This window comes from Podarcis pityusensis (assembly GCF_964106645.2).
Source record: "Podarcis pityusensis genome assembly, chromosome: 5".
Classification (NCBI taxonomy): Eukaryota; Metazoa; Chordata; class Lepidosauria; order Squamata; family Lacertidae; genus Podarcis; species Podarcis pityusensis.
Genome location: NC_138032.1, coordinates 87701871 through 87716893, shown reverse-complemented (window position 1 = coordinate 87716893; position 15023 = coordinate 87701871). Strand labels below are relative to the sequence as shown.

Sequence of the window (15023 nt, the reverse complement as noted above, 5' to 3'; positions counted from 1 at the left end):
GGTTCCTGCTACTTCACCACCTGCAGTCTTTGTACATACTGATGTTAAAAATAGTGATTGATCTGGGAATCGCTCATATTTTCCCCAAATTGATTTCTAAAAGCGCCTTAAAGCTATATTTTCTTTCTGACAATCGTCATTTTGCTTACTAGATGGTTAAGTTTTCTGTGGTTAAGGTATGGGAAACGGTCGCCTTTGCAAAGGTGGCAGGTGACGGCAATGCAACTTGTGACTTTGTTTAATTATAATTTATTAACAGATAGAATAACAAGCAGAAAGCCAGTCTATCAATTAAAGGCGCTGATTAGACAGCTTATCAGGAATTCCTTGATCAGAAATTTAGTAAGGGGAGGTTAGTTGCTCAAAACCTGCTGTCACCAGTCTTGTCCCAGAATGCACAGCAAGAGGATATTGTGTATTTTGTTGGTTGCACATTAAGATGTTCCTGAGCAATGTGTTCCAGTACATTCTCTTGGTGTGGGGAGTGCTGCAGGAATGGCATTCTAATTCCTGCTTAAGATCTTAGTGGTGTATTGCATTGAACAGTACCCCTTCTTGGGTACCCCTTGCAGACTGAGATTATGTCCCAGAACCCCTAAAATGTGCAGAGATTCTGTGGCTAGCTTAGGGTTTCCTCGGCAGATAAACTGAGGAAGGAGGGGTTCCCCAGGGGCAGGAAATTTAAAAACCACAGCAGCAAGGGATTTTATGGTGGTGGTGGCAATGGTGATGAGACGCCCGGCAGTGATTGGCCGTGGTGCCCTGATGTCACAGAGGGGAAAGGCAGGCGGAATAGGCCATAGCTGTCAACTTACAGATTTGAAAATAAGGGACCAGCAGCCAAAATAAGGGATTTCCCAAGTACAGGTATGTTCAACTTCTGAGCCCCTCCGAGCCAAAGGCAGAAAGCCCAGCCAGCAGCCAAACGAAGCCTCAAGCGGTGGTTCCCACAGCGCAGCAACCCAGCAAAGGGGATGCAGCAAAGAAAACCACCGTCACCTCTCCGATGGGAAGCACTGAGCAAAGGCGAGTCCCCAGGCAACGCGGCCGATTTGATTGGCACAAGGCATGCAAGCTCCACCCCCCAGTCGTTCTTAGACTCCTTATTGGGTGAGCAACGCAGCCAAGCAACACAGTTGGAGCCTCCCTCCTCCCTGGCCGGCAGGGAGGGAGGGAGAGGAGCTGCTTCCTTTGAAACCCGGGAAATTTAAGGGACATCATCAATAAGGGACAGCAGCGGGATAAGGGACAGTTGGCAGCTATGGAATAGGCTAAGGTTATATTATTGCCTGAGGCACTCTACCCAAAAGAGTAACTGGGCCTCGGAAAAGTGGTACAGAAGAAGGAGGTACATAAGAAAGAATAAAGTTGAAGGAAAATGGGAGGTTGAAGCTAAAAAGACGCAAGCAATTGCATGCTACATTGCTTCAGATCACGAGAAGCAATGGCACCACTCTTTGGTACTGGAGCAAAATGTCCAGTTCTGGGCACTGCAGTTAAAGGAGGACATCAACCAAGTGTAATGTCACACTTCGGGGAAGCGGCTTCCTCCCTCCCTTTAGCCGGGGATAAGCAGAACAAAGCAAAAATAGTCTCTTACCATTTAAAGAGATTTTAATGATCACAGCGAAAGAACAAAGAGTCTATTCTCGGAGTAAAGGTGCTCCCAATTAAGGTTTCCACCCACTTCCCCCCGAGTCACTTCCTCATCTTGCGACCTGATCTCGCAACCACTGTGCCTTCTGTGCAGCTACTTTGTCTAATCTATGTGACCTTGGACTGATCGGCTGGACACTTTCCAGCTAACTGGAGTCCGTTAACTCTCTCTCTCTCTCTCTCTCTCTCTCTCTCTCTCGGTTCTTCTTCTCCTAGCTATTCACCTCCCCGTTCTTCCCAACTTTTGTCTTCAGAACTCTGCCCCTCTGCAAACCACTGTTCCAACTCTATACTGCCCCACTGCTCCTGGGCAGCTTCAGATCCTGGTCAGAAGCAGGGGGAGGGGGAGGCTCCCACCATTCATCATCTGTGCAGGCCTCCTCAGCACGGTCTTTGACATGTAATGTACCTGGAGGAGAGCTACAAAGATTGTGAAGAGCCTAGACAGCAATCCTTGGGAAAAGGTTGAAGGAACTGCCTTTGTTTAGTCTGGAAGGGGCAGCTAAGAGGCAATATGATAGCCACCTAAAAATATTTTGATAGTGTCTCATGGATGATGGAGCTCTGGAGGGTAGGATGGAGCTGCAGACAGTAAAATTCAAATTAATGGGTTCAGATTATAAGAACTTTCTGATGGTACAAGCTGCTTAACAATGGTCACCTGTCAGGAATGCTGTAGCACTGAACTTCCTACGGAGGACCTTAAGGTCCATACATAGAAACATCCTAGAGGTCCCGTGCCCTAAGGAAGTCAGATTAGCCTCATCCAGAGCCAGGGCCTTTTCAACACTGGCTCCAGCCTGGTGGAACGCTCTGTCTCATGAGACCAGGGTCCTGCAGGATCTGATTTCTTTCTGCAGGGCCTGTAAGACGGAGTTGTTCCGCCTGGCCTTCGGCTTGGAATCAATTTGATTCCCCCCCCCCGTTCTTTTTTCCTTTCTCCTCCTGTGATGGAACTCCTATTTGGGGACTTCCCTGGCTTTTTTCTGGCCCATGTAGGACCAGTCTGGATAGTTAGCCTTGGTGAAGACGTGACGTTTTCATCCCCCAAAAAGTTTTTGATTTGAGTTTCCATTGAAATGAGGCTGTATTTTAATGTTTTAATGTTGAGTTTTAATCTTGTTTTTAAGTTGTATTTCAATCAATTTGTTTTTATATCAGGTGTTAGCCGCCCTGAGCCCGGTCTTGGCTGGGGAGGGCGGGGTATAAATATTATTATTATTATTATTATTATTATTATTATTATTATTATTAGCAGGGGGACAGATGAAACGACCCTAGAGATGCCTCCAAACTATGTGATTCAATTAATATGGCAGTATCAATTTTCCCTTCCACCAGTATCAATTTTCAGCATTGCCAGAAGGGCAGGCTGCAGGTTTCCGGGAGCCCTTGGGAAGAGGATGTCAGTGGGCCCCTTTCCCCCTTCCTTTCTTCCTCAAACCACACTCCTTCCTCCCTCTTGGGCTCCCCCCTTTAAAGTAAAACAGACTTGAATAACAGGGCAACCCCCAATGTCAATGTTCCAATGGTGTTTCAAACAGACGCGGTTTCACTTAAACATGCAGTGCCTTGGACCGTAACCCTAAATGGAGAACTGCCTGCAATCAGTATGGCAAACTGCAGTCCTGCACAGGTCTACGGAGCAGAACCGGCCTGCCCGTGGGGCTGAGTGAAGTATCTCCCTCAGGTGGCAGAAGTACAAGCGCTGGCACCCTGCCCACCCCATGGCATAGTGCACAGTGTCGCCGCTCATCTTCCCTGCCACGGGGTGGAGAACACTTGAGATCCAGCGCCGAGGGCCTTCTGGCGGTTCCCTCATTGCGAGAAGTGAGGTTACAGGGAACCAGACAGAGGGCCTTCTCGGTGGTGGCGCCCGCCCTGTGGAACGCCCTCCCATCAGATGTCAAGGAAATAAGCAGCTATCTGATATTTAGAAGACATCTGAAGGCAGCCCTGTTTAGGGAAGTTTTTAATATTTAATGCTGTCTTGTTTTTAACACTCGGTTGGAAGCCGCCCAGAGTGGCTGGGGAAACTCAGCCAGATGGGCGGGGTATAAATAATAAATTATTATTATTATTATAGCAATGCCATGAGGTGCGCCCTAACTGTCTCCGAGTTTTGCAACGGATTTGCAGTGTTCAGTTGCTGGCAAAAGTGGGCCACAGCGATGTGGGGAGATGGCTGTACATTCCCGTTTCACCTCAGGTGCTGAAATAGGACAGGCCGCTCCTCCTAATGAGACTCGTTTGTGTTGGGATGCAAATACATACCCTGGAAGGAAAATGGGATTTTGCACAGTCATATGGGAAATGTGTTGTTTAACTGGGTGACACTTATCAGCAACAGTGAGCTCCAGTAACCAGTTACAGTGGTGCCTTGGTTCGCAAACGGCTTAGTTGTCGAACAAATCGGCTCCCAAACACAGCAAACCCAGAAGTTCTGGTTTGTGAATGTTTTGCGGAAGCCGAACGTCTGTTGTGGCTTCCATTTGAGTGCAGGAAGCTCCTGCAGCCAATCGGAAGTCGCGCCTTGTTTTTTGAATGGTTTCAGAAGTCGAACGGACTTCTAGAACGGATTATGTTTGAGAACCAAGGTACAGGCTTGTTTGGAGGGAGTGAGCCTATGCAGGGCTTTCACTGTTAACCACGCTGTGATTCTAATATTTACATGTCGTGTAATAGACTCTTGAAAAATAGTGGGTATGTGTCAGTGGTGTGGGGGGAAATTTTCCGTAGGGGGAAAGTTAGGGCCAGAGGCACCAGCTTGTGAGGGGGATTGTGGGGGGGCCGATATTGCAACGTCCCGTGCGTGAGCATCGTGCCTCCCTCCCTAAGCCAGGCAGAAGCTTCCTGGATTTTGGGAAGGAGGTGTCAGGCCTCTAAAGGGATGCTGGAGCCTTCGTACGCCTTTCAAAAGCTGGGTGGGCTTTGGGAAAGTGGCAGGAGGGTCTTGGACCTGTCCGAGCATCGTGCCTCCCCCCCCCCCCCAGACGAGCAGAAACTTCCTGGTCTTTGGGAAGGAGGCAACAGGCTTTAATACTTTCATACTCTGATTTACTGGGAACATTTAGGGGATTAACCTAGTCCCTGTAGTCCACTGACCACATGCCACTGGTATGTGTGTGTTTTAAACAAGCAACTTCCCAGCTCTCGCGTTCACAGAAAACTATGTTCAAAAGTATGGTGTTCATTTACTGCTAAAAAATATAGCAAGCAGGAGGGCTTGGGTGAGATATTTCAGTGGCTAAGAAATACAACTGGTGAACTTAGAAGAGTTTCTTTCTTTAACTGTCATTCAAAAATGATTTTAACTTTGCCATTACAGGTTGGGCCAACAATTGCCCTGCAGTAAACTCAAACTTCCCTAAGCATGAATATGCCTTATTTTTGTAACGTGAAATCTGATTTAAAAGAGTTGCAAAGCTGCTCTGAGGATGGGCAAGGTGAGCTTGTGGTGGCACAGGCACTTTGCATAACATTTGCACATGCTAATTGATGCAAATTTGGAAGGATTGCTATAATTTAAATAGTGAGGAAGATTGGGACCAAGTGATCTGGGTCCCTGCTTCCTCTGCTCTCCAGGCACTAACTGCCAATGGGCAACTTTCGTGCCACTCTGCTCTCCCTTCCAATAGTTCTCCATCATTAAATGGTACCCAGAATGGACAGGCCTGCAAATGGAAGATGTCTTCAAATGCAGGAAGACTGTTCTCTAGCTCAGACATCCCCTCAAATGCAGGAAGATGCTCATTAATGGCTTGGACAGTCCCCACTCTTGCACTGTTTTGCCATAGGGCAAAAACCTTCCTGTTTATGCCTCCTGAAAAAGAAAAAGAAAACAGAAAACAGATGTTTTTATCCAACAACTGTTTTATCTGCTGCTCTTGTCTCTGCTGTTATGCTGTATTTTGCTTTTGCATTTTATTGCATTTCGTGGTTCGTTTTAATTGCTGTTAAGAACTCAAAGTGATGTGTAGGCACAAGTACAGCAGATTATGACATAACTAACCTAACGTAACAGGCACCTGCCAGTCAGTGCTGATGCACGGAATAGGTTTTCTTTGAATTGGCTTTTATTGAGCTGAACGCTGGATAAAGAGGTAGCTTTCTAACTGCAAGCCATGGATCTACTTCACACAACCCACTAACCCAATATTTAGAGGAGAGATGTTTGTGGCCATTTTGCCTCCTTTCTAGTCCTTCTTGCTCTCCCTTCAAGGTTTGCTCCAGGATTCCTGATTAACCAGGAATTCTAACCAGTAACAAACCAGTCCGGCTGGGGTCCTTTCAGAATGGCTTCACTGCTCACTTTAGGTTCTGTTTATATGCTTGGTTAGAGCATGGCGCTGATAATGCTAAGGTTGCAGGTTCGATTCCTTCGTTTGCATCGCAGGGGGTTGGACAAGATGGTGCTCAGAGTCCCTTCCAAATCTATGATTCTATACTTGATATTCAGTGTTGGAAAGCACCTATTTTGGCTGTCTCAGGGGGTGAGGCTGTTGGGGAGGAGAGTGGCCCTTTCAGATTAAGTTCCTAGCAATGCAGACTTTCTCTGCTGGCAGTCCTGTAGCTGGGCTGGGTCAGGGAGAGGCCTAAGGGGACAGACTGTAGGACAGGGAGAGGCCGTTTGCCTTTCGAAGTGCATGTACATAGTTCAATACATCAACAGCCTTTATGAAAGCAATACTTGAAAAAGGCTGTGGACTGCATGTCATGAAGAAAGAGGCCCTTTCCCCCCACGTGCTCACCCCCCACAACTGGAATAGGTGCTGGGAAGTAAACTTCCAGCTGTTGGGGCATTTTCAGACAAAAAAAAATGGTGGCTTGTTTAAACACTCTTGGACTACTGCAATGCGCTCTACATGGGGCTACCTTTGAAGGTGACCCAGAAACTACAATTAATTCAGAATGCAGCAGCTAGACTGGTGACTGGGAGTGGCCGCCAAGACCACCTAACACCAGTCCTGAAAGACCTACATTTGCTCCCAGTACGTTTCCGAGCACAATTCAAAGAGTTGGTGCTGACCTTTAAAGCCCTAAACAGCCTCGGCCCAGTATACCTGAAGGAGTGTCTCCACCCACATCGTTCTGCCCGGACGCTGAGGTCCAGCTCTGAGGGCCTTCTGGTGGTTCCCTCATTGCGGGAAGTGAGGTTACAGGGAACCAGGCAGAGGGCCTTCTCCGTGGTGGCACCCACCCAGTGTAACACCCCCCCCATCAGATGTCAAGGAAACAAACAACTATCTGACTTTTAGAAGTTTTTAATGTTTGATGTTCTATCGTGTTTTTAATATTCTGTTGGGAGCCGACCAGAGTAGCTGGGGAAACCCAGCCAGATGGGCATGGTATTAAATATATTATTATTATTATTGTTGTTGTTGTTGTTGTTATTATTATTATTATTATTATTATTATTATTATTATTATATCTCTGCAAATGTGGGTTTGGCAACCCATGTGTGTTTAGCTACTATGTACCTCCGCCCTCTATTGACCATGAGACTGGCATCTAGTTTGCAACAGTTCTAGTATCCAACAGCATAAGCGAGGATACACTTTAGAAGGCAAGCAGGATGTCAATGGGTCATAAACCATGTTTCAATTATGAGGAGGGTTGTCAGGAAGCTGGAAGCTGGAGAGTCCCCAAGTCCCTAAATTTAACTATATCATGTGTACCTGTTAGAAACGGTTGCCAAAGGCACCATCACAAAAGTTAAGAGGGCTGCCCAACCCTCAAATTGTACCTTCTGTAACTCAAGCACTGGTTGCAAACAATATCTTCTCTTGTGTGAGCTGCGGTTGCAGATTTAACTCCTTTAAAAGTTACTGTCATGTTGCAAAATTCTAATCTTCCTTATCGGATCTGAATATTCATTCTCTCTCTTTCACCCGCCAACCCGCCATTATATATATATATATAATGTTATACAGTGCTTTGATTTTTTATTATTATTATAAAAATGCATTATACACATTTCCATTCTGAAAATAAGTAAATAAATCCTACGCACAATGGAGTCTTGTAAAACACAAACCAAAATAGACGTACAGTGGTACCTCGGGTTAAGAACTTAATTCGTTCCGAAGGTCCGTTCTTAACCTGAAACTGTTCTTAACCTGAAGCACCACTTTAGCTAATGGGGCCTCCTGCTGCCACTGCATGATTTCTGTTCTCATCCTGAAGCAAAGTTCTTAACCCGAGGCAATATTTCTGGATTAGCGGAGTCTGTAACCTGAAGTGTCTGTAACCCGAGGTACCACTGTAGGCGAGTTTGATTGCAGAGCTGGGGTTTTCAGCTTGCCAGGAGAATTCTAGCCAGCCTTGAACATTCTGAGATAGGTTATGTGACAGAACTAAGTGTTTTGCAAAGGATTTACAAGCTATGTTGACGACTGAAAGGCATTTTTTTGCGAAGGGGTGGGGGTCTCCCTTAGCGGGGTGAGCAGGGCTATCTCCGGAGAGGCTAGGGTGTTCTCCTGTAGCTTTCTACCGTCTGCTCTCCTCATGGGCCTCTCTCCCTTTTCATTTTGTCCAGTTCCCAGTACAGCCTCCCCTCCCGTCTCCAGTGCCTCCAATGATCCGGTGGGCTCCTACTCCATTAATGGGATTCTGGGGATTCCTCGGTCGAATGGAGAGAAGAGGAAACGTGACGAAGGTAGGGGGAGGGAGGGGTTCATCCTCCCTTTTTTTATTTCCTTTTTCTTTCTCCCCCCTTTGCTCTGCCCCTCTCATTCCCATTCTCTTTGCCCCTCCCTCTTACCACCCCCTAAGCTCCAGTTTTGGACCAGGATTCGCAGGTGCTTTGCATATTGGATTAGTCATAGATTAGGGATGGTTCCCCACCACCACCAGCACCACCACAACAACTCGACTGGCCCAGAAAGTCTTTCATGACCAGCTGAATTCTCGTTAGGAGGCAAAGCCAGCCGATTTCGTTCCCGGAGCCAAGGCACAAACTCCCCTCCCAGTTTCTAGATGGAGCCTTGGACTCACACCAAGGTGGCTCATCCTGAATTTCTAATCAAAGGCAGCAAAAGGGTGATTCTGGAAAGATCCACTTTGTATACCCAACCCCCTAGCAATATTTAAGACAAGAAACAAAACCTGGCTTTCAGGGCCAGGTAAGAGAAGGTTTAGGAATGTGAGAATTATTTTTAAGGAGAGAGAAAGACAGCTGTTGTTTTTTGGCACCCTACAAATAAAACATGCATTCAGAATTGAAAAATGGCAAAAAATATACTCCTCTTTTTGCCAATCTCTTTAGCTCATGGTTTGCAAGCCCAAAATGAAAGAATTAAGTTGTGCAATGTATTTGATCTATGTGATCTTCTACAGCTTAGCTTCTCTGGTGTCTCTGCCCTTAAGCTGTCCGCAACTGGACCTAATGGTCAGGGGTCCCTTTAGGCTTTGCACACTGACGAATGTGATTTTCGGGAAGCTTTCAGAAAAAGGTAGAGATATAATTTCCTTTCTTTCCGGAAGGATATGTTTTTATGCGCAGCACCACAACTAATTTATAGTCTTTCACTAGGCAATGGTGACTTTTGCCTATACTATTCCATCAAACGCTGATCCCCACATGCCAGTCCATGTTGCCAGGTACCAATAACGCTTCCTGAAAATGTAGATGGTCTCCGTTTGTTTCCAGCTGGTATATGCTCAGTGTTTGTTGGCGTGAACTGATATGCGCACTCATGTGCATCAATGATATGGAGAGAACTCTGTGCTTATAAACACAGTGAAAACCCTTGGCTTAAGCTTGATATTCATGTGTGAAACGATACCATCCAGATAAAAAATTTAACTGGAAAAAAAAAACCGAGAAGAAAAAATGGATGTGGGCAAAGGAATTGCTAGTGGCAGGACTGTTACCATAGGAGCTGGTGGTGAGGCTGAGGGTGTGATTTGTGATCAACGCTCAGCAATCGTTGGTTCCCCTTCTGCAATGCAGAACAAAAAACACTGGAATTACGTGGTTGTTGGAAAGATAAATGAATGAGCGTACAATGTGCTTCAAACGTTCAAAAAGCACAATATAAACGAACACTGTTGGGTTGTTATTGTTCTAATCAGTTTTGAAGGGCTGCATGGACTCCTGAGAGATTAATAGCACAATTGTATGTCTACTAAGTCCCATAGAATTCAATGGAACTTGTTGCCAGGTCAGAGAAAACAGCTGAAAGTAAACTCCATTGGGCTTAATGGGACTTACTTCTAAGTAGTAGTAATAATAACAATAACAATAATAATAATAATAATAATAATTATACCCTGTCCATCTGGCTGGGTTGCCCCAGGCACTCTGTAGAGGCTTATGCTGCCAGGCTACAGTTCAATGTTTATTTACCTCAAACCACATCAAACTCATTGAGACATATAGAGGATTGTAAAACATTTATGGTGACATATGCTTTTATTTTATACACTTATTGTGCTTATATCCCACCTTTTTCTCCAAGGAAGCAACCCTGTGAAGTAGGTTAGGCTGAGAGGAAGCAACTCCGCCAAGGTCACTCAGTTAGTTTCTTGGCTGAGGGGGAATTTGAACCCTAGTCTCCCACTACATCACACCGACTCTCCACACTGCCTGCCAGCAAGATGCTGAGTTTTCTTTTCTTTTCTTTTCTTTTCTTTTCTTTTCTTTTCTTTTCTTTTCTTTTCTTTTCTTTTCCTTTGGAAGTTTCTAGGCCTCCTGGAAAGAAAGTTGTAACACAAAATGTGCAGGCAATCATCTAAGCGATTTCTGTGAAACTTGCCTTCCTCTTGCTGCTTCCACTTTTCAGTATTTTTAGCCTATGAGTGAAGTCAGAGTTGTGCTTAGATGCCAGGCTAAATCCCTGGGGTCCTAAAGAGCTCATATTTACCCCTCTCCTTTAACACACTTTTCTTTCCTGCTTCTACCTGATTTTCTAGTCCTTGGAACCTCCATTGTTTGCCGTTCTTTTCTTTCTAGCAACTGCAATACACCTTTCCTGTGGGGGGGGGGGCTAATCTAAGCTCAGGTTCTCCCTAGAAGCTATTCTCTGAAAATACTACAGCCTAATAGGTGTTAGGCTGGGTAGATGTTAAAGAACACCCCCTAATGGAAAATACAAAAAAACCGCAAAGAGACTGAGGCATATCTCCTGCTCTGCGGGAACTGAAGAATTCATGGTATAGTCAATGTACAGTACAATGATATACATGTCTACTCAGAAGTAAATCTCTTTGTTTTTAATGGGTCTAACTCCCAGGTACACACTGGTGCAAAACGAGGACTACTTACCGTAAATATAGACAGATATAAAATAATCTGATAAGCTTAAACACAATTAAATTATTATGAATAAAATAAACAATATATTATAACATCCTGTTAGTCTTCTCACTGGCTTTGCAGTTGGGGCAGGCAGTGATTTTGCTGGGAAAATTAGGGAAAGTATGACCTGTATTTATTAAAAAATTAAAAATGATTTTTGTACTCAGTAGAAAATCGTAAGTGTGCAAGGTAAAATAAGACATGAAAAGAAAAACAATTGTTAAGATACACCCGTGTAAAAAAGAAGAAGACAAAAAACGCCCCTTATAGGCTCACAAGGTTGTTACTGTGTTTATCCTAAACTTAGCCTAATACGGTGCTTTTATGAATTCAGCCTGTATGCTTTTCCTTACTATTTTACCTGTAATTATTTTATTTAAAAAAATCCCACTGCTTTATCATTTTTTTATTTGTTACATTTCCACAGCACCATTCATCCGAAGATTACAAGGCAGTTTACAATATAAAAACACAAAAATACATACCATAATAACAAACAAAAACAATTGCATACACACAGCTCAGTTTAATAGGTCATGGAGTGTTTAATTAGCCAAAGGCATAGGAGGAGGAGAACGTTTTTGCCTGGCACCTAAAGATATGTAATGAAGGAACCAGGCAAGCCTTCCTGGGGAGAGCGTTCCAAAAGCGGGGAGTCACCACTTTCGTTTTAAGAATGAAAGTGGATCATTTGGCTTTCCACAACCCCAGTGACTACAGGCCTGGAAGTAAGCTCAGCTGAATGGGACTTATGTATCTAAAACATGCAGTAACCGGGCCAGGTTAAGATTGGATTAAGCTTTGTTGTTGCTGTTGTTTAGTCGTTTAGTCGTGTCCGACTCTTCGTGACCCCATGGACCAGAGCACTCCAGGCACTCCTGTCTTCCACTGCCTCCCGCAGTTTGGTCAAACTCATGTTTGTAGCTTCAAGAACACTGTCCAACCATCTCGTCCTCTGTCGTCCCCTTCCCCTTGTGCCCTCCATCTTTCCCAACATCAGGGTCTCTTCCAGGGAGTCTTCTCTTCTCATGAGGTGGCCAAAGTATTGGAGCCTCAGCTTCAGGATCTGTCCTTCCAGTGAGCACTCAGGGCTGATTTCCTTCAGAATGGATGCGTTTGATCTTCTTGCAGTCCATGGGACTCTCAAGAGTCTCCTCCAGCACCAGAATTCAAAAGCATCAATTCTTTGGCGATGAAGCTTTAGGGCTGTTTTAATCTGTAGGGGGTGGAGGGGCATGGCTGTTTATACTGCAGAGATGCATCACTCTGGTTAAAGGCACCCCAGTTAGATGCCTCTGATACAAGCACAAAGTCTTCACTTGCAGTCATTTCATGCCTCCTTCTTCACAACAGCCATGCAGGGTAGGCTAGGCTCAGAGTGAGTGACCCAAAGTTAGCAAAAAGAATAAGAGTTAAGTGATCTTAAAATGAGAAAATGCACATGCTCAAAGTATTTTCTTTTTGTTTACCAAGGTCTGCATAATATTTTGAAACAGAAGTCCGCAATTTTTTTGTAGTTTTTAAGATAACGCAAGTCACCTTATTTTATGCATTCCTATTTAGGGAAGCTAGGGACGCGGGTGGCGCTGTGGGTTAAACCACAGAGCCTAGGACTTGCCAATCAGAAGGTCGGCAGTTCAAATCCCCGCGATGGGGTGAGCTCCCGTTGCTCGGTCCCTGCTCTTGCCAACCTAGCAGTTCAAAAGCACACAGTGCAAGTGGATAAATAGGTACCGCTCTGGTGGGAAGGTAAACGGCGTTTCCATGCGCTGCTCTGGTTCGTCAGAAGCGGCTTAGTCATGCTGGCCACATGACCCGGAAGCTGTACGCCGGCTCCCTCGGCCAATAAAGCGAGATGAGCGCCATAACCCCAGAGTCGGCCACGACTGGACCTAATGGTCAGGGGTCCCTTTACCTTTACTATTTAGGAAAAGGGAATCCCGATTTTAAGAATAGCACCAGGACTCCCAACTACCTTGATCTGGCCTTGAATTTAGGCAATCACATCTGTCCAGGTCAGCTCCAACCCACAAGAACTGATGCCCCAAGTAAATATATCAATCTTGAGGGTGCTGCAACGCTCGTAATTGTTTTTGCTGCAATGGCCCAATAAGGAATAGGGAATTACACTTATTGTCCATTTTAGGGTGGACAAAAATATGTTGAGGCAGAGTGCTTGCTTGCCTGTGTCTATGTAACTGTAGGAACAAGAGAGGCTGTAATTTATAGATTGAAGAGATCTCTAGATTAGGGTCCCACACAGGAGCGACAGAGACATCAGTTTGCGGAAGCCCACTTAAGACTCAGAGAGGCGTGATGCTAGAGTGGCCTGGTATCTCAAATGTCATAATTGCTGCCTTCCCAAATCAAGAAATAAGTGGTTTGAGCTTTCCCTCCATTTCTGGCCCCGAGCCAAATGTAATTGAGACAAAGCGAAGGGGAAAAGAAATGTTTGCAAAGCTTACTCTTGATTAAGTTGAGCAATTCAGTGGGGAAAGGATTAAGCGGGGGAACGCGCTGTGTCGAGTTCCTGAGGGAAGCGAGACCCCTGCTGAAAGTGGGTGAAGGTTCTGCTACCTTTGGTAAGCGAAAGAATGATGTCCATCAACATTTGGTGATCTCCTTCTACCGGTCTACAATAGAAAGTGTCCTTTCATACTGCATCACGGTGTGGTAGGCTGGTTTGACATCAGCTGATAGGAAGTGCCTACAGAGGGTGGTGAATACAGCACAAGATATTATGGGCTGTCCCGTGAATCCGCTGCATCACATCGCGGAAGAACGTTGCCTCAGGAGAGTGGGAAAATTCTCAGGGATGATTCACACCCTGGCTGGTTGTACAAGTGACAATAAAGTATAAAGTAAAGTATATTTCCAGTGAACAGTGCAGTGGTACCTCAGGTTAAGTACTTAATTCGCTCCGGAGGTCCGTACTTAACCTGAAACTGTTCTTAACCTGAAGCACCACTTTAGCTAATGGGGCCTCCTGCTGCTGCCCCACCACTGGAGCACAATTTCTGTTCTCATCCTGAAGTAAAGTTCTTAACCTGAAGCACTATTTCTGGGTTAGCAGAGTGTGTAACCTGAAGCGTATGTAACCCGAGGTACCACTGTACTTGGGAAGAACACAACCTTCAAATGTTCACACAGACTGGGAGTACATCATAGAAAACCATTTGTTCTAATTCAGTGGTAAAACATGATTTTCCCTGGGGAAAGAAAAACAAACAAACAAAGCTGGAAAGCCCAGACCGTCCAAGTGTCCCTATTTTCCAGGGAAACTCCCAGATTTACAGAAGCCATCTCAGTTTCTGATTTCATCCTGGAATGTCTCGCTTTTCCTTGGGACGTCCCTATTTCCATCGGAGAAATGTTGGAGGGTATGGAGTTATGGGAGTAACAACTAGTGTGACTTAATCATAGGGTACAGGGGGCCTTTTAAAAAGTTCTGATAATCTTATCTGCTCTTTTTCTTAGCAAAAGGAACCCTTGGTAAAGGTGGTTTTTCTTTTTTTGAAAACCATTATTTCCACCCTAATCTTTTAGCAGACAGTCTTCAGCCTTTCGTCATAGCATACTTTCCAAACACTTTTGTTGTCTTGCTCACCTCAGTTATCCGGTTTGTTCCTTGCTTTATAAAACAACAAACCTGAAGGGATGTCTCTAGCAACACACCACAGACCCTCCAAATGTCCCTATTTTCCAAGGACAGTCCGGAATTTACAGAAGCCATCCCAGTTTCTGATTTGATCCCAGAATGTCCCACTTTTCCTTAGGATGTCCCTATTTTCATTGAAGAAACGTTGAAGGGTATGGAGTTATGTGACCCCTGAACCAAGGAGATAAGTAACTATACAGCCTTTAGAAGACATCTGAAGGCAGCCCAGTATAGGGAAGTTTTTTTTAAAAATGTCCAGTTCTTTATGTTTTTATATATGCTGGAAGCTGCCCAGAGTGGCTGGGGCAACCGAGTCAGATGAGTGGGAAATAATAATAATAATAATAATAATAATAATAATAATAAACAACTACAACAACAACAACAATAGTTGCTGAATAGGACAT

At 44.9% G+C, this 15023-nt stretch overlaps 1 protein-coding gene across 10 annotated transcripts in view; it reads left to right on the top strand.

Moving 5' to 3' along the window:
• PAX2 (paired box 2) overlaps positions 1 to 15023 on the top strand; it is a 147747-nt gene that overhangs the window by 64856 nt on the left and 67868 nt on the right. For all 10 annotated transcript variants that reach the window (XM_081005588.1, XM_081005590.1, XM_081005591.1 and 7 more), the window contains one exon: positions 8196 to 8315. In XM_081005588.1, the coding sequence (XP_080861714.1) occupies positions 8196 to 8315 (120 nt within the window). The remainder of the gene's footprint in view (positions 1 to 8195; positions 8316 to 15023) is intronic.